The sequence below is a fragment of the Zootoca vivipara genome, chromosome 17, assembly GCF_963506605.1.
Source record: "Zootoca vivipara chromosome 17, rZooViv1.1, whole genome shotgun sequence".
Classification (NCBI taxonomy): domain Eukaryota; kingdom Metazoa; phylum Chordata; class Lepidosauria; order Squamata; family Lacertidae; genus Zootoca; species Zootoca vivipara.
In genome coordinates, this window is record NC_083292.1 from 11,190,509 (window position 1) to 11,209,032 (window position 18,524).

At 40.8% G+C, this 18,524-nt stretch overlaps 2 protein-coding genes across 5 annotated transcripts in view; one reads left to right on the forward strand and one right to left on the reverse strand.

Moving 5' to 3' along the window:
- Window positions 1–12,156, forward strand: part of ANKLE2 (ankyrin repeat and LEM domain containing 2) — a 25,948-nt gene extending 13,792 nt beyond the window's left edge. Inside the window, exons 6-13 of the mRNA XM_035099326.2 lie at window positions 919–1,041; window positions 1,315–1,381; window positions 1,854–2,050; window positions 4,702–4,808; window positions 6,373–6,566; window positions 8,329–9,064; window positions 9,181–9,312; window positions 10,040–12,156. Of these exons, the coding sequence (XP_034955217.2) occupies window positions 919–1,041; window positions 1,315–1,381; window positions 1,854–2,050; window positions 4,702–4,808; window positions 6,373–6,566; window positions 8,329–9,064; window positions 9,181–9,312; window positions 10,040–10,262 (1,779 nt within the window). The 3' untranslated portion in view covers window positions 10,263–12,156. The remainder of the gene's footprint in view (window positions 1–918; window positions 1,042–1,314; window positions 1,382–1,853; window positions 2,051–4,701; window positions 4,809–6,372; window positions 6,567–8,328; window positions 9,065–9,180; window positions 9,313–10,039) is intronic.
- Window positions 8,288–18,524, reverse strand: part of PGAM5 (PGAM family member 5, mitochondrial serine/threonine protein phosphatase) — a 25,531-nt gene continuing 15,294 nt past the window's right edge. The window contains exons 5-7 of one of the 4 annotated variants that reach the window (XR_009556911.1): window positions 18,279–18,412; window positions 13,083–13,913; window positions 8,288–12,521 (exon numbers count right to left, since the gene is read on the reverse strand). Coding sequence is in view for 3 of the 4 variants with exons in the window: in XM_035099328.2 (XP_034955219.2) it covers window positions 13,763–13,913; window positions 18,279–18,412 (285 nt within the window). In the remaining variant the exon portion in view is untranslated. Of the gene's footprint in view, window positions 13,914–18,278; window positions 18,413–18,524 lie in introns of all 4 variants that reach the window. The other 3 variants (XM_035099328.2, XM_060269509.1, XM_060269508.1) reach the window with 3 other exon arrangements.

Genomic DNA, 18,524 nt, shown 5'->3' on the forward strand with positions numbered 1-18,524 from the left:
TTTCCCAACATCAGGGTCTTTTCCAAGGATTCTTCTCTTCTCATGAGGTGGCCAAAGTATTGGAGCCTCAGCTTCACGATCTGTCCTTCCAGGGAGCACTCAGGGCTGATTTCCTTAAGAATGGATAGGTTTGATCTTCCATGGGACTCTCAAGAGTCTCCTCCAGCACCATAAAACTATAAAACATAAAACTCCAGCACTATTAAACTATAGTTAAACACTAATTTATGGGTTTATGTGATGGGTGAACACAACCATACTCTACAGTGGTACTCCGGGTTACAAATGCTTCAGGTTACAAACTCCGCTAACCCAGAAATAGTACCTCAGGTTAAGAACTTTGCTTCAGGATGAGAACAGAAATCATCTTCTGGCGGTGCGGCAGCAGCAGGAGGCCCTATTAGCTAAAGTGGTGTCTCAGGTTAAGAAGAGTTTCAGGTTAAGAATGGACCTCCGGAATGAATTAAGTTCTTAACCAGAGGTACCACTGTATTTTGCAACTTAAATGAGTTATCAAAGTTTTTTTAAAAAAAATTAAAAACCAACAACCCCAAAATAGCCTGCTTAAAAAGAAAAGTCTTCATTGTTCATCTAAATGAGGCAAGCGTCTGAACGCGGTGGATCTCAAGAGGTAATTAAATTCCAGAAGTCTAGTCGGATAATAGAGAACACTAATGGTTAAAGTTGGCCCCACAAATGGGGCAATCAGTGGACTCCTGCAGTATTGGGATTAATATATGGTTATGTGCATCCCAACTCTTAATTTATTCATACACATACCTCTCCACATATCTCAAGTGAGCATCACATAGATCTTGTTCAACCATGCAAATGGACCGGCTTCTCCAAATGCACATATATACTTAGGTGAAAACAAGGGTCCAGAAAAGGAAATAATTGATTTTTTTCTTTTTGCAGGGATTTGATACACCACTACATTTTGCTTGCAAATTTGGGAACGCAGATGTTGTTAGTGTGCTTGCTTCACATCCAGATATTGTAAAGAACCCAAGGAACAAGTACAACCAAACTCCATCACAAGTAAGTTGTCCTTAAAACATGTTATGACCACCTTGGTTTTTGTTTAAATGTGACTGTTCTTTACCTTGGTACTCTCTGACAGTTTTCTGCCATGTAAGTTGGCAAAAGCCTACCCAAATTATTTGTAGCCTGCAGTAACATTTTATTAGTTACACCTATAAATTATTGGGACAGAAGTGCTGCCTATTGAGCTGTTCCAAATGGATAGATCAGTACAAAATGTGCAACTTCTCTGTTCTTTAACCGATACCTTGATGCTTTTTTTTCTAACAGGTTGTTTGTGAAAGAAGTAAAAATAAAACTGTGGATCTGAAAGAGAAAATCAGGGAAGACTTGAAAGGTTTGTATTTAATCTTGGTTGTCTTTAGAGGTTCTGCAGATGTAATACCAAAAATTGTATCATCATTTAACTTTTTATTGGATGACGCCAGAAACAAATGGCATATATTATTTTATGCAACTGGGGTGTTAATTAAAACTTACGTGGTCTCTGAAGTAGAAACAGAATGATCCAGTATCAAGTGGGTGTTTTATTTTTGAATTGTAGGAAAATTGAAACCACAGGCCTCGGTAGTATTTAAGTGTATGATAAACATTAGAATCATAGAGTTGGAAGAGACCACGAGGGCCATCCAGTCCAACCCCCTGCCAAGCAGGAAACACCATCAAAGCATTCTTGACATATGGCTGTCAAGCCTCTGCTTAAAAACCTCCAAAGAAGGAGACTCCACCACACTTCTTGACAGCAAATTCCACTGCTGAACAGAACATTCCTAGAAACTTAACACCATTTTCAATTATTTGTAACCTAGGTCAGTGTTATGTGCCACTCTTCAGAGCAGAAGACAATGCCTCACCACCTGTGATCGGACCACCTGTGATTGGAGCACCTTGGTCACCTGATCAGCCAGAAGATAGCCCTCATGCTTCTTTACCCAGATATTTTGCCAGCCCCAAAGATCCTGTGTTGACAGTAAGGGCTTATGGAGGCCCAATGAGCCCTTCTAAGGTAATAGAAACCAAGAAAATATTTCGTCTTGTTCTTCCTTTTTGGTGTTACTTCGGGCTATCATAAACCTGGATTAAAATGAAATAAAGTACACCTGTAGAAGTGCAGAATCGGGTACATTCTGTAGAACTGTCTACAACAGGTCAGCAAGCTTTTTCAGCCGTGGGCCAGTCCACTGTCCCTCAGACCATGTGGTGGACCGAACTATATTTGAGGGGGTGTGTGTGTGTGAACAAATTCCTATGCCCCACAAATAACCCAGAGATGCATTTTAAATAAAAGCACACATTCTACTCATGTAAAAACACGCTGATTCCCGGACCGTCCGCAGGCCAGATTGGGAAGGTGAATGGGCTGCATCCGAGTCCCAGGCCTTAGGTTGCCTACCCCTGGTCTACAGGTTTTGGAGCACAGGTGAGGTTAGTGTACTTACTTCAGACCCAGATATTGTAAAGACCTTCCTCACATGAAATTCTTCCCACCCCACTCTGTGGGTTTAACATTTCCTGTGACACTTCTCAATCTGGGCTAAAACTAGCCTTGGTGAACTTGAGAACTTGCAGTGAAGAAAGCTGGGAGATTGATTGAAGGAGAGTGGAGGAAAATTCCAGTTGGATGCAATCAAAGCATAGTGAGGACTCATCACTGAACCTACCTAGTGGCAGTGAAGGCAGCAAAGAAGGCATACTTTGCTGCCTCCATTGCATCCTCATTGTGCCATCCAGCAGAGCTTTTGCTGGGTAGTGCAGGCCCTTTTACAGTCTGGCACTTATTTTACTTTAGCATGGGTTATCTAACAATTTCACTTTGTGGGGAGGGGGAGTTGAGTGTGTGCAGGTGGTACTGGCAGTGCATTCTTGCAGCCCAAGCCAATCTAGTAATTCTGGTTATGTTAAAATTGGACTTAGGTTTATTTGTCAGTACATAGATCTGAAAGTACAGCTTGTTTATAAAGGACTACATTTATAAAGTGCCACACTGGGTGCTCTTTGCAACTAACAAAATAATAGCTCCCTAGAGGTCTCAATTTTATCTGTGTAGCCAAGCACCATATTGGCTCAGAGGAATTAATTGCCCTTCAGTGTCATAATCTTAAGCACACATGCAAAAATACAGTACATAGAAAATAACTGCTGTCCTCAGATGTCAGCTATGGAAAAGGTAGTTGGAAATAATTAGATATTTTCAATTTATTTTTTCATTTCAAGCTTATTGAAATTACTGAAATTTCACAAAAACCAAACTCAAGCAAGATACAAAAAAGAGGTATTTGGGGGAAGAGTGTAATGGCTATATTGATGGGGGGAATGGAACAACCCATTTTTATGCTCTTAATTTCTAGACCTCTGATAACTAGTGTAAGCTTCTGTAGTTTTTAAAAGTCAATAAAGCTTGCTTTGCTCTTGGTAAGGTAAAGGGGACCCCTGACCATTAGGTCCAGTTGTGACCGATTCTGGGGTTGCGGCCCTCATCTCGCATTATTGGCCGAGGGAGCCGGCGTACAGCTTCCAGGTCATGTGGCCAGCATGACAAAGCCGCTTCTGGCAAACCAGAGCAGCACACGGAAACACCGTTTACCTTCCTGCTGTAGCAGTACCTATTTATCTAATTGCACTTTGACATGCTTTAAAACTGCTAGGTTGGCAGGAGCAGGGACCGAGCAACCGGAGCTCACCCCACTGCGGGGATTCGAACCGCTGACTACCTGATCGGCAAGCCCTAGGCTCTGTGGTTTAACCTACAGCGCCATCCACGTTCCTGCTCTTGGTATTTTGTATAAATGAGTAAGAACTCATTTTGAATATAGTTTAATGAGTAGACTCTCATAACAGAGACAGTAACACTGATAAGGTGGACACACTGAAGTAAACTGTGTCCTTTGACGAGGTTATATGGATCGTCACTAAGAATAGCTTTAACTTGGTAAAACAAATAAAATAGGTGTTATGCTGCATTTGTGTAATTGTTCAAAAACAGTCAGTTAAAATGTAGGAAATACGGTAGAAGTTGTGCTTCTGAAATCCGGTGTTGCAAAAGTAATGTTTCTTGGGACATTCTAATCTTGCAGCTCCTCTAGTGCTAGCACAACTTCTCTCCAAAACTAGGGCTGTGTTGCTGTTGGAAGTTACATTGTGGGCCTCATCCATGTGGCCCAAGGCTATTTGGTGTTGGGAGCTGTACTATGCTGAAGCAAATTCTGCATCACAAAGAAGGGTTACATCAGATGGAATGTAAGTTGATTGGAAGTTTGCATGAAAGCTGGATGGTTCTGGAGACTAAAAGATGCTCATTTCAGATTTTTAGGAAGAGAAAATTAGCATGCTCTAGAACAGGCATGGCCAAGCTTGGCCCTCCAGGTGTTTTGGGACTACAACTCCCATCATCCCTAGCTAACAGGACAAGTGGTCAGGGGTGATGGGAATTGTAGTCCTAAAACAGCTGGAGGGCCAGGTTTGGCCATGCCTGCTCTAAAATAGGCTTCCTCAAACTGCCCTCCCGATGTTTTTGGCCTACAACTCCCATCATCCCTAGCTAGCAGGACCAGTGGTCAGGGATGATGGGAATTGTAGTCTCAAAACATCTGGAGGGCCAGGTTTGGGGAAGCCTGCTCTAGAACTACAGTAACTGAATGCAATTCTCCTCCCTTAAAGGCAGAAGAGTTCCACAGACTTTGGAAGACTCCACCTCGAGAGCGAGCAGGATTTTTTAACAATCTCAGAAAATCTGATGTGGAAAGAGGCGTTGAAAGAGTTGGAAGGTACTTCAGAATTAATGCATGAAACAATATAGCAACAGGAATAAAATATATTCAATTGTATTAAATACCAAAACTTGGTAAAATGCTGTGGATGAGAACAAACTGCATCTGGAGAGGCTTAGGCAGTTATTGAGAAAGCTCCCAGCTTCTGTTTAGGTCTGTCTGTGCATTAGGTCAGAGGGAGGATGGAACTTTGGAGGTGGCAGTGTGTTCTGTTAACTTAATTGACTGTTTGTTTATTTTTAAATTTCTATACTGCCCTTCATCCGAGGATCACAGGGCAGTTTACAATATAAAAACAAAACAAAATTAACTTTTACACAAGCTTTTTAAAGAGTCCATTTTGAAGCATATTCTGGGTCTTAAAATGACTTTATAACAACTCTGTGAGGATCACTTGATGATGACTGTCTGCAAATCTACCTCTATAAGATTTGTCATCATCTGTTTCCTGATTTCCATGCAGTCTGTCATTCTGTCTTCTTCAATTGCACCTCCATGACATGTATCCATGGCAGCTTTTCATCCCTCTCACTCCTTAAGGGCCCAGAATGTTTCAAAAGACAAAAAACTCCCAATCGTTTTGTTTTGCAACTAAAATGTCCAACCTTTGCTAAAACTCTTAGCCCATGCTCTGATCATCACAGCATCCAGGATTGTGAACACTGTGCTTAAATTGAAATAGCGTCCCAACAAAAGCTGACTTCTGCAACCATATGAACAACATTCTAAGAATGTTGAATTCTGCACTGTTATTTTTATCCTTTCTGGTCTTGCTCACGCAATAATACACAGCCTACTTTATTAAAACCTCTTCCTCATTTTGCTTATTCTGTCTTCAGTGCAGAAGTCACTGTGTTGTTTTGTCCTGGGTCCATGTTTTCCAAATCTGTGTCAAGCTTCTGGTCCATTAGCAACTTTGGCTCATTCCCTATCTTATTCTCCTTCCCACTCTTCCTTCACTTGCATGCTTATGTCTTTTTTCATGTTGGAACATCCTCTACTTGTCAGGCAATCCCCATTTTTCCTGCATCTTGCCTTTCCCGAAACATTTCTTCTACACGTTTTCAGTTTTCCTCCCACCTGACCTTATTTGTATCATCTGTGTTTTGTAAATGCCAAATAAATACATTGCAGAAGCAGGAGCAATGCTAGTAGACTTTGCAGTGCATTGCATACATCTACATGTGCTGTTTTTGGAAAGCTCCTCTCTTTATTTCTCATAGAATGCTTAATTCATTTTGTGCTAGGAGTATTTTATGTGTCTTTAAACGTTTCATTCAATAATAGAATTTCTGTTGAGATTGCTCATATGTTTCGATAATAGAAAGGAAGATGGGATGGAAATTATTCTGAATTGTTTTTTGAAAATGCGGGAATTATAACTAAAAATTAAAATGAATTTGGTGAAGGCTTATGGTCATGCTTGGTGCAGAATTTGCTTGTTAAAAGGATTTTTACAGTTGCTGTACAGGCTTGGGGCTGCCTAATTAAAACATGTGTTTTAGTAAACTTGTCAATTTTATGTCTTCACAAATGATTCGTTCTATCTTGTTTATTGCAGGGAGTTAGCTCATGAACTGGGGTTCCCGTGGGTTGAATACTGGGAATTTCTGGGCTGTTTTGTTGATCTGTCTTCCCAGGAGGGGTTACAAAGGCTAGAAGCATACCTGAGTCAACAGGAAATGAGCTATAAGGCTCAGCAAGAGAAAGGGGAGAATGAAACCCACAACAGATACAAAACCCCACAGCTTTCTGGTAAGAGCAAAGCATCTCTTAGTAGTTGAAGGTTAGAAAATGTTTGATTACTGAATAGATCATTTTTCAGACATTCCAGTATAAGTCTAATAAAAATTTCTCAAGTTTTGAGATTTGCCAGTGTTAGATTAGTTGCTGAGCACAGGACACTTTAGAAGTATAAGTTAGAGCAGTGTTGGCAGCAGCTTTTCTAGGGCCTTTGGGCACGGCATTCTCTGTGGGGCTCCCTCTCACAGTGAAACATACCTCCTCACCTGCAGTAAGTCTCTGGGGCTCCTGTTAATGGGGCCCCTGCTGGGATGTGAACTCTAGGCAAATGCCTATTCATGCCAATCCTTGAGGCCAGTATTGAACTGGAAGGTCGCTGTTTGGTAGTATATTTGGGAATAAAAAAATGCAGAAATTAAGATGTCTGGTTCTTGGGTATGGACCTAAGAATTTAAAAATCGTTCATGTTGCTGGGACTTTCAGAAATTCCTTCCATGCTACAAATTAAACTCTGTAGCCTTCCTGACATTCCCACTGTTACACCTGGAACAATTAGGTCAAAGTGACAGTTGCCCACTGTTTTATAGTAGAGGTGCTGAACAAATTAATAGATTGTATTCTAAACAGTGTAAATAATATTTCTTTTGAAGACTTCAGTCTCTCTTATAAAATCTCTCCCCCCCCCCCAACTGTGATGAGTTTTGTTTGTAACCTTAAGGGGGGAAACTCCCAAGTTTTATGAAGGCAAGAGCTTGTAGATGGATTATTTGGGTTTATGCCATCTGCAACAAGGATGAGGCACAGGAATTGCTGTAGCTGTGTAAATGGCAAAATACTGGAGTTGTGTTCAGTCTGTCCCCATACTTAATGTAATAGGCAATATCTAGTCAGTCATACGCAAGAGTGGTCATTGAAATTGATGGACATGAGTCACTCTTTAAGTCCATTAATTTCAGAGGGTCTGCTCTTAGTCAGCTATGACTTAGTTGGATATCACTCATTGGGTATAAGGGAAGGGTGACTGAGCATTACCAGATTCTGGCTAGATGTTTCCCCAAAACTTTTCCAATCTGTGCAGGTACAGCCCAGCTCTCTCATCCCTAGTTTTCTGACCTCTAAGGAGCTGCATCAGACTTTGAACAGATACTTGTACAAAGCTTCCTCAATTAGGTTTTCATATAATATGGCTACTGCTTGAGTGCAAGCCAAGGCAGCATCACTCCAGACATTATTTTGGTTAGAGATTTCAAGTCAGCAGCCCTTATCTTTCAGGGAGCAGTATCTGACAGGTAAAGGGTGATTGTGCCCCATCTTGCATTCCTAGTCGTGGTATAGAGTGAGGGTAGCTAAAATGAAGCCAGGACATGTGAGCCGGTAGCTGGAAATCTCCAATTTCCAGTATTGATTGGAGAATGCTACAGTGGTACCTCTACTTACAAATTTAATGCGTTCCGTACGCACATTTGTAAGTCAAAAAAAATTGTAAGTCGAATCCATAGGAATGCATTGCAAGAAAAAAATCGTAAGTCGAAGCAACCCTATCTAAAAATCCTATCTAAACCGCATCCAAGATGGTGGACGGAGCTCCGTTCATAAGTAGAAACATTCGTAAGTAGAGGTACCACTGTATTTATATTGCAGTGCTGGGTGGGGTAACATTGTTTATTTGAATCTGACATGAAACAAAGTGGAATATAGAACGTTTGTTATTAAAAACTGACTAGTCAGGCAGATGAGATGCCACACACCAAAATTATTTTATTTTGTTTTAAAGGCAAAAGTAAAAAAAGCTGCAATTCTATTTCCGTTGGGGCATTTCTTGATGATGATGATATGAGTTTGGAAGAAGTCAAGAACAGGCAGAATGCTGCCAGAAATTGCAGCCGAACCGTTGCATCCAATGAACCAACCATCACTGACATCAGAAGCTCAGAGTGTGACATCCTGTCCATTGAGCGGACTGAAAGCATATTGCCTACAGCAGAAACTTCTGATAGGCACTTGGAGAAAGGAGTTCCTGCCAGTAAAAATGGATTGTGTAGCACTGTGACCAGTGATAGGACAGTAAATCCTCATAGGAGGCACCCAAGTCGAGGAGAAGAGTGCCTTCAGTCTCCGGTCTCCAATTTAATGGAAGAATTTGATAAGCTGTCTTGTCAGGATCAGATGGTGGCAGGAGAATGTTCACCAGAGAAGCCAAGCCAGGCTGCCACAAAAAGCGGGTGTGGGAGTGCTCAGATGGAAAGTACAAGGCAGCTTAGAAAACCTAAGGACCATCTCACTAAGACTTATTCACCGCTTCTCAAGGCAGGTGCAGCTGCTGAGGATACAAAAATAAGGACAGGAGAAAAAACACCACTAGAAGCGGGGAGGCTGTCAGCAGAAACTGATGTCTGGGGAGGGGAGACAAAACAGTCTTGCAATTCTGAATTGCAGTTCGAGATGTCCTCGCAGTGTCTCCTCAAAGTCTCACCCTCAAATGAAAAAGCCAAGCAGCTGTTTCTCTTAGGGTATGAAATGGACTGTTGCTTAACAAACTGACCTTTTGTCTTGTGGGCAATAATCATTGGGGATTGTGGCACTGCCAGATTCTGTTTTCCTAATCTGGTTCCCTTTCTGTCTCTAGGGAGCAGCCTACAAAGCTGGACAATGATGTGTTAACAGCATTACATGGGTTGGAGATTGACCCACAAAAATACCCTGCTGTTTACAAGTGGAGTGTGTCCGTTCAGTCCTACGCTCCTCCTGACCGGCAAAGGTATACTTGGTTTCAATAAAAGTTAGCTGATGTGCTCCATGGGTATGGCTTGCTATAAGGACTATACCTGGTCTGTGTGATAAGGGCTTATAGGTTTACAATGTGGCGACTGTGGCGTGGCATAATGCTTGCTAACAAACTAATTGGCCAGTATGTTTCCCAACTTTCCCCAGTAGCTAGTTCTTACTGGCAGGGTAGGAAATTCCCTCTGCCTTCTCTCCTCAGCTTGAAACATGAGGGAGAGGCATAGTGCCTTCTTCTGTACTTGACAGGCAGTTGGCAATCCTGTTGTGTGCAAGTACAAGCTGAAGTGTTTACTTCCAGCTTGGAGATGGGACAGAGGAAAACACAGGGTCAGGTCAAAACTCTGCAGCTACTTTAAGGGTTCACAGCTCCAAGACTAATGAACCCTCCACTTTTCCCACCAGAACCTGGCTGACCTCTAGGCTAGAGGAGCAAGTGTCAACTCTTGCATAATACTAAGAACAACTAAACTGTTTTATTTGTGTACTCAAAGCATAACCACCTGGACAAGGTCTTTCTTAGAAGACAACAGCCAATTTACTTACAAATGATACTCTGTGATAAATGCTCCCATTTAAATATGATGTCTCAACTATATGTGGGTGTTAATATTGATATCTAGAACAAAGGTTCTCACAGCAATTAAATTTCCCCACCTTGTTACATTTTCCTGATATATAAAAAGTGTTGTCTTTTCTTCCAGTTGGTCAACTCCATCAATAAAAGGAAGATTCAAGTCTCAAATAGCTTCAAGCCCTTCAAGTGGTCTGGCATGCTGTAGCCCAGGAAAGAGCAGTCCAGTATTTGGTAGTCCTGGGAAGTACAATGTAGGTGCTGCCAGCTTCTCACCTGATTCTGGGAGCCCTGGATGGTACAGCCCAGCATATGTGAACTATGTTATGTTATCTAAGCGCCATCACTTCTAAGCACCCGCTCATCAATTAGAATGTGACTCTTTTAAAAATTTCAGTTAAGTATTTTTAAAAGGAAGGGGTAAAATAGGGTGTTAAAACACACAAATAATGTACCCCAGACTCATTTTATTTATTATTGTCAGAGAAAGGGCTGCTTGTAGCAAATATTTTTTATTCCATTTACCGGATTATTGGTGATTTGCAGATGAATAAATTAAATTTCCTAGAACCTACTTTTCTTGGGCATTTATCCATGTCCATTTTACTAATTGTACAGTGCTTCTCACTGGGATCCCTTTCACTGTAGACTAAAGGGAACTCAAGGCAAGTTGTCAAGTTTTAAGGTCTTCCAGTTGAGCTGAAAGGAGGAAAGCTCTTTTCTATGTATGTAGACTGCAAATTTATGGTTTGTTAATTTATCTAATTAAAGATATTTTAAAAGAGCCAAACACTTTAGTGTCCTATGTTCTTAATGATAGAAATGAATATCATGGGCAGATTTTGCTGTTCTTCGGGGTTGAGGGGGGCACATTAGCATTGGCCTTTCATTTAAAAGTTAAGTTTGTTAGCTACAGGAAAACTAATTCCCTTTTGGAGACTTCTGGAATAGATAATGCAGCTGCCATTAAAATGTCAACCTTCGGGCAGCTGAAGTTTTGACATTTTGGAATGACTTCTTCAGACCTTCTGTATTCACTGCAAGCCTTTTTAGTAGCCTAGATCTCTACTGCACATAGAGCTTTCGTGGCTTCCTTATATCAAGTGTGAGCATTTTGTATGATGTTTTGGTACAAAACTCCAGAACCGCACTTAAGATTCTTCCAGTTTTATTAGTGCCTTTTGTAACATTTTTATCTTGCTTTTTAATAAGTGCTGTTCTCTTATGTAAGCAGTAACCATGTTTAACTTTCCAACACTTTTGGATGGAGGTTTTTTTAAGCTGTTCCCTTATAGTTTAAAGACTTGAAGAGATGCTGTAACCATCCATTTATTATTTTGTATATTTAATGTAGGTGGTCTAAATGTAAATTACAGAATAAATATTTCCAGATTGGCTGGGTCTTTATCATAATCCCATTGTTTAAATGGGCATGCAAATATACAGCCTCTCTTGGGTGCACTTCAATTCCCTTACATGACTATTCTTTTCTGTATAATTTTCCAATAAATTAGAGTGCTGTTCAACAGATATACATATTGAAGCTGCCTTCTAATATAGGTTTCTATGACTTTGACAAGAGACTATAGAAGTAATTTCTTGACTTTTGTAGTGGAATATTTAGATGTGCTTAATTTAGAAGTCAGCTTTTATAAATCTTTCACCATGGTATATAGTTATCTAGGAAATCTAAACCAACTTAAAATAGCTTGCTAAAAACACTGAGGTACGAAGCCTTCCACAATATTGAAAATAAGCTCTCAACACTCACTGATCTTTAAGCGAATATATGCCACTGTTCCCTTACGTGAAGCTCTCTATGGTGCATAAAGAGCATTCTTGCTTAGAATCTTCAGACTGTTGGTTTTAGAAGAGAACCAACTTTAAGAAATTGACAGTGTTTTGTTGTAACTTCTTTGCTTTATCCTTGTTATGCATACCTTTTTGTATTTAAGAGTAGGGGTTGTAGTGACCAAGTCATACTTGGAGCAGACCCAATGAAATTAAAGGACCCAAGTTAGTCACGCTCATTAATTTCAATGGGTGTACTCTCAGTATGACTCACACTGGATATAACCCTGTGTTGCAGCAGCACAAGCCCATCAGTTTGTAACACTTGCCCGGGGGGGGGTGTCTAAAGGGTTGGTGTTAGAAACATATCAATGTTTAGAATTCACATTCAAGTCCTTTTTGTCAATGTGTTCAAGTGAATTTTTAACAATCTTATTAAATTTGTTTATTTAAAAAGCTCTTGCCTCTATTTAGTGCTTGTGTGTTGCAAATATTTTCTTTTGCATATTGGACTTCATTCTCGCCCCCCAGCCCCTGAGCAATATCGTCAGCAACCTGGTAGAATCAGGCTTCAAAAATAATAAACTTGCACTCAATTCATAGAGGATAGGACTCTCAACAACTACTAGTCGTAATGCCCGTATACCCACCACGTTTGAAGGTAGCTACCGCCAGCTGCTTGTTATGAGTGGAAGAGTGTCATTGCCTTCATGTCTGTCTGCTGTGAGAAAATGCTGGACTGGTTTGGTCTGATACAGCAGAGTGCTTACGCTAACTGCTGCTTATTATAGTTCCTTAGTGATGGTATTGTCTGCACATTCCTACATACAACACAAAACAGGAGAAATAAACAAGAACAGTGGGGGCCCTGTACCTGGTGCTAGCAACTCTTAATTTCAAGGAAGCCTTGTGAAAGTTAAAAAAACTATATTTGCAGATATTTTACAAAGATAACTTTGTTTGCATTGATTGAAAGACAGACCACCACCTTTTTCCAGGTAGCATTTCACCAACAGCAGATTCCATTTCAAAAAGTAGTTTTGATACATTATAAGACAACTAAGCATGCTGAAGAAATAGTGCAGGCTATGCTCTTGGGGGCGGTAAAGATGAGGCTCACTTCTAAATTTAGTTTAGCACCCATGTCCTCAGGTGTACTTTGCCTCAATGGGAATAATGACAAATTACATGTAACCACAACTACTGCTAATAAGTCCAGGCCTTGGGGAGTGATTCAATTTAGACTTTTACACTAATTGTGTGAGGGGGGCATTTGTAAAGCAAACGGGAAAACTCATTTTCATATAAGAACAATCATGTGATATTGAAGGGCAAGAAGAAAAGAATAAAGTCCAGTCTCCTTTTAGATAGTTTCTCTTCACCTTGGATACCATCGTGAGAAAGGCTCTTCAAACAGCCATTGCAGCATCATATTCTACTCCTTCGTTCCCACCAACTGGTGTGTATGGCACCATCCCTCTAATACATGCCTTTGGAACATCTTCAGCTTCCAACCTTTGCTCTAAAGTAACACAGGGAGCTAAATTATTAAGTTATGAAAACTCAGCCACAATTGTAGTTGCTGAAACCGCTCTGCCCCACCCCCCTCTTACTGATCTAGCAAAAATAATTTTGCCGATTACCAAAGAAAAGAATTGCTTTCTAATCCTGTGGTATTTCTATATCCTCTTTCCACGGAAGAGAGGGGGGGGATCATCTCTACACACAGCAATATGCTTTGGTAAGTAGCCTGGGAACCTTTCCTGTTGCAGCCAGGGAAGTGGCACCCTCACATGAGTTAAGTATGTAGATTCTCTGGTTTTAGGTTCATTAAGTACAACTGTAAAGTCTCCATTCATTTTAATGGTGCAGGAGACTGTACTGCAGAAGTACTTTCTGGAATGTGCCAAATGCACCATGAACACAGCAGTGCTGAACAGCCCTTCTATTTACAGATAAATGAAGTGGGGGAAAGAGTAGGCATTCACCGAGTACACTGTGAAACGCAATTTCCTACCAAGCCATAACCTTGTACACCACAGCGGCACCAGCAAAGGCCCACTCAGGTGCGTGTGATTTTCTCAGGAGGCATAAAGCCTGTGTCACCGAGCAATCGAAGCGCCACTTTGCCACTAGGGCGGATGACCAAGTGGGTGATGCTGCCATTGTTGAGGGATATCCGAAGCCAACCTTCGGGAGGAAATTGTAAAGCTCTGAAAAAGATAAGGAAAGCAGTTACTTCAACATTTTTAAATGAGTCGTGCTTCTTTTCACTGTTCTTTTTGCATAAACACATTAGCATTTCAGCTGCAATATATACACGATAGCAAATTCAGAACAGAAACTCTCCTACCCTTTGCAATTGAGAAATAAAAAAGGTGTGGCTTGTGTTGTTTTTTACAGAAATAAAATAATAAATGACATTGCAAGCACAGTAAAATCCTTCTGATTACAAACCTGAAGTCTCAGTCACAATGGAGTCCTTCTGCCCTCATGCTTCCACCCTACACACTTGGCATTACAGTAAGCTTAGAGATATTACTTTCACTTTCGGCAAACATCTGCCTGGTGCTTGCTTTTGATGGCTAACTTGCTGACATCCCTGCTTCAACATGTGCTGCCTTGTACAGATCCCACCTTACTCTTAACAAGCTAAAAATCCCCTCCAGGGAACCTTGCTTTGCCTCAGTAGTTATCCAAAACTGATTAACATTCCTACAATTCACCATAGCACTTTGCAAGTTGCAGGTACTTGGGAATGAAATTCCTATAAAAGGCAAATTAATGCAACCTGCTCTGGGATTCTACAGTACACAGCACAAGGCCATCTACTGAACTGCACTTCAGTATCAAGGGTTCCAACTTCAACCTGAGGCTCCCAGTGGGCTTCCTAATCGGCAGCCAGGGCCAACTTGATATTTTTCATTTCCATTTTTAGGCTTACAGAGGGATTTTAAACTTCACCCAGCAAGTCCATAGATAAGTTTCCAGAGGCATCACACAAAGGTGAAGCCAGCTTACCTATCCCTCACCATCTAGTGACTCAAACCCAATTCATAAAGCAAACTTATTCCAAGCAAAAGGCCCTTTTGGCTCTTGCATTGTATGAGATTATCACTTCCAGGTATGAAGTAGAGACAGCTGATGGAAATAACAAATCACCATGAGCATCAGTGGAACTGATCTCAGAGATAGCGTAAGAACAGAAGTCTGCTAGATCAGGCCAATGGCCCACCTAGACCAGTGTCCTGTTCTCACAGTGGCCAACCAGATGCCTGTGGGAAACCAGCAAGCAGGATCTGAGCACAAGAACTCTCTCCTGTCCTGTGGTTTCCAGCAATTAGTAAAATCCTACTTGGATTTAGAGGCCCAATACATTCAAAAAAATACCTAGCACACACAGTAAGACGACGGGCTAAGCTATTTTGCCTATTAATTGTAAACGTGGAAGAAAAATATACTCTGGGGAGGTAATTTGTGATTTTGCAATGAAAGGCCAGATGAAGATTTAAAGTTATCCAGTCTTCTAGTTATCTAGTGGGACGTGGGTGGTGCTATGGGTTAAACCACCCTATAGGTTAAACCACAAAGCCTAGGGCTTGCAGATCAGAAGGTGGGCGGTTCAAATCCCCGCAACAGGCTGAGCCCCCGTTGCTCGGTCCCTGCTCCTGCCAACCTAGCAGTTCGAAAGCACATCAAAGTGCAAGTGGATAAATAGGTACTGCTCTGGCAGGAAGGTAAACGGAATTTCTGTGCGCTGCTCTGGTTCGCCAGAAGCGGCTTAGTCATGCTGGCCACATGACCTGGAAGCTGTACACTGGCTCCCTCGGTCAGTAAAGCGAGATGAGCGCCGCAACCCCAGAGTCGTCTGTGACTGGACCTAACAGTCAGGGGTCCCTGTACCTTTAGTCTTCTTATAACACAATGATAAAATCTGTGTCCATTACATTTATTTAAAAAAACACTGACCTGGTGATATGTTAGGACAAACAAAGTTACAATGTAGTCAGCAAACCTTATGTGAAACAATATCAAACGAGAGAGGTGTTTATGCGCACAGGAGAAAAGTCCTACCATAGACCAATAATGTATGTAATTTCAGAAATGTAAAAAATGGAATTTCATTGTGCCCATGTAACATTTGTTAAATTTCAAAATTAAAACAAACATTTGGGATTGTATAAATGGTGAAATGTGGGAGGGGGAAAGACAAGGTTCATTGCTTTAAGAGGTACAGGCTATAAATACTTAAATGAGTGTGTACAATTTTGAAGGAGGCAGAACTGCATGATCTTTCCTTTCCTTTGAGCTGAATTCCAAAGAGATACATTAAGTTGAACAGTAGTCCCAGAAACTAAAGTAAACTGTTCTTTTAAGTTAGTGTAATACAGAACCACCTTGCCTCAAGTCCAACAACCGTGTCCATCTTTTGCAAGTCACTTACTACAATGGATTCAAGTACAAATCACTCTTTCAAAAAATGAACAGATGTTGGCATAGCTTCATAGTTAGAAGTTCAGCAGAAAGACATCAGTACAACTCTGAAACCATACCAAGAGCTTAATGTACCATCTGTTTCTACATACACTGAAATATGGCTCATACATAAACTACTCGTTATGACTTGCACTGTTAATCTAGTTAGCCAGCACAAGCACACATGTCACACTCTATTAGAAATGTAAGGTAACAGATGTGTACTAATTTAGACAGGATATTAAATATTAAAGGGAAGCTACACAAGAGGTTGTTATGGAGGTTATAATCTAGCAAAAGGTCAGCATACACCCTAGGTTTTAATATGCAACTAAGAAGGCTTTTAACCTCTCTATGTGGCAGTAGTCACATTTCAATGTGGAAGGTTGTAGGAACAGGGTCAGCCTCTTATCAGGCTTGCACTACATGATATGGCATTCCTTAGGACAGATCCCTATCCAGAAGAAGGTGATCTTATCAACTTTTGAGATTTCAGGTCTCATTTGCTTTTGCAATGTTGACTGCCAGCTCATTTCTTACATGTTTGCAGTACACTGTTAAACAAATGCAGATGGGCGCATGAGGCTTGCAACACGATAGTCCAGCTCAAAACAGTTGAGCTGTGATGGAATATTTAATCTCATACTAGCTATTCCTACCTAATGTTTCTTGCCTACACAAACAAAGCAATTCTGATCATACTCAACTTTATGAGCTCATAATGTTCAATTCCTCTAATATATGGATGGCACACTGGGCTCCATGTCTCCCAGAAATGTTTAAGCCTCCCAGAAAACTACCACTGCACACATTTTCAACCACTCCTCCTGGATAGCAAACCCATTCTGAGCACACACCACTCCCAATGGAACCTGTGAATAGATAATTAATTGCTTCATAGCATAAAGCCATCAAGGTGGTGAAAAAGATAAAAACATAATCTCTAAAAATAAATTCAACAAGCTCTAAAAACAGTAAAATCATCCCTACGAAAAAAAGCAGCAAAACTACATTTTCAGATATAAAATATTGATATTCCATACGTGACTGGGTCACAACCTGGGCCAAATCCTTCTTAAACAAAAATTTCTTCAGTAGGCACCTAAATATCATGAGTTTGGATGGTACAGTTGTACCTTGGTTTTCGAACAGCTTAGTTCACGAACAACTTGGAACTCAAACACTGCAAACGCAGAAGTAGGTATTCCGGTTTGCGAACTTTGCCTTGGAAGCCAAATTATGGTGTGGCTTCCGCAGTTTCCGATTCCCTGCAGCCAATTGGAAGCCCCGCCTTTGTTTCCGAATATCTCGGAAGTCGAACGGACTTCCAGAACGCATTCTGTTTGAAAACCAAGGTATGACTGTAATTGATTCCAGGGAGCTCAAACTTCAGCAATTAAAGCCCAAGTATCCAGTGCAGGCTAAGTGCAGTTTAGTTATGGATGCTTAAGCCTGTATGTTCTGTTCTCATGCTGCACTTCCAAAACAGAAGCATTTAACTAAATTCAGCATCTCTTTATTTCAACCCAATTAGGTCTTCAGCACAGTTCAAAGAAACCAAGGTTACACTGTCTTAGAAGATGCAACCAAAAATGGTAGAGTTCAGCAGGATGTAACATGAGGGACAACTGTACATCTCTCAAAACATTTATTCAATACCAGAAGGGAAATCCAGTTTCACAGCTCGGGGGCAGAAGACCTGCTAGACAGTTACTTTGGATTTAAGTAGTAATTTGTTTTGCTAACCCAAACTTTGGTCTAGGATTTGGAAGTTCTGCAAGCAGAGCAATAGATAAGCTGCATTCTCATTTTTCCATTTCTAAATTTCATAATACGTTTAGTATGGAAGGTCTATTTGTTTTTAAATCCCCTACTCAAAAATAGAGATTAGAGCAAAGCTTCAAGTTAATCTGGCAGTCATATGCTCTCAGGACAGCTGCTCATTTTACTGTGCACACACCCTCTCTAAATAACTCAGAACCGCTAAATGCATTTGATTGCTTAAGTTGAGGGTTAGCACATTGTTTTGGCCATGAAGAGCCAATCTAAACTATTTCAGAAGGTTTCCCACACCCACCAGTTTGTTTCAATGCCATAGTTACCTGCAAACTATGTAACGAATGACATTAGCATGACAGACATAGATTTCATAGCTATCCTCTTCCTGCTTTACATCAGCCCTATGAATGTAGTTTCGGAAGGCAGCTTCAATCCGAGCCCCATCTTCGTAATACTGCTAAAAGGCAGATAATTAGTTATTGATGTATATATTTAAACATGCACAATCTTTTCATCTTTAACTTGCAATCAGTGTTGGCTACAGAAAAGGATTTTTACATTTCTGATCA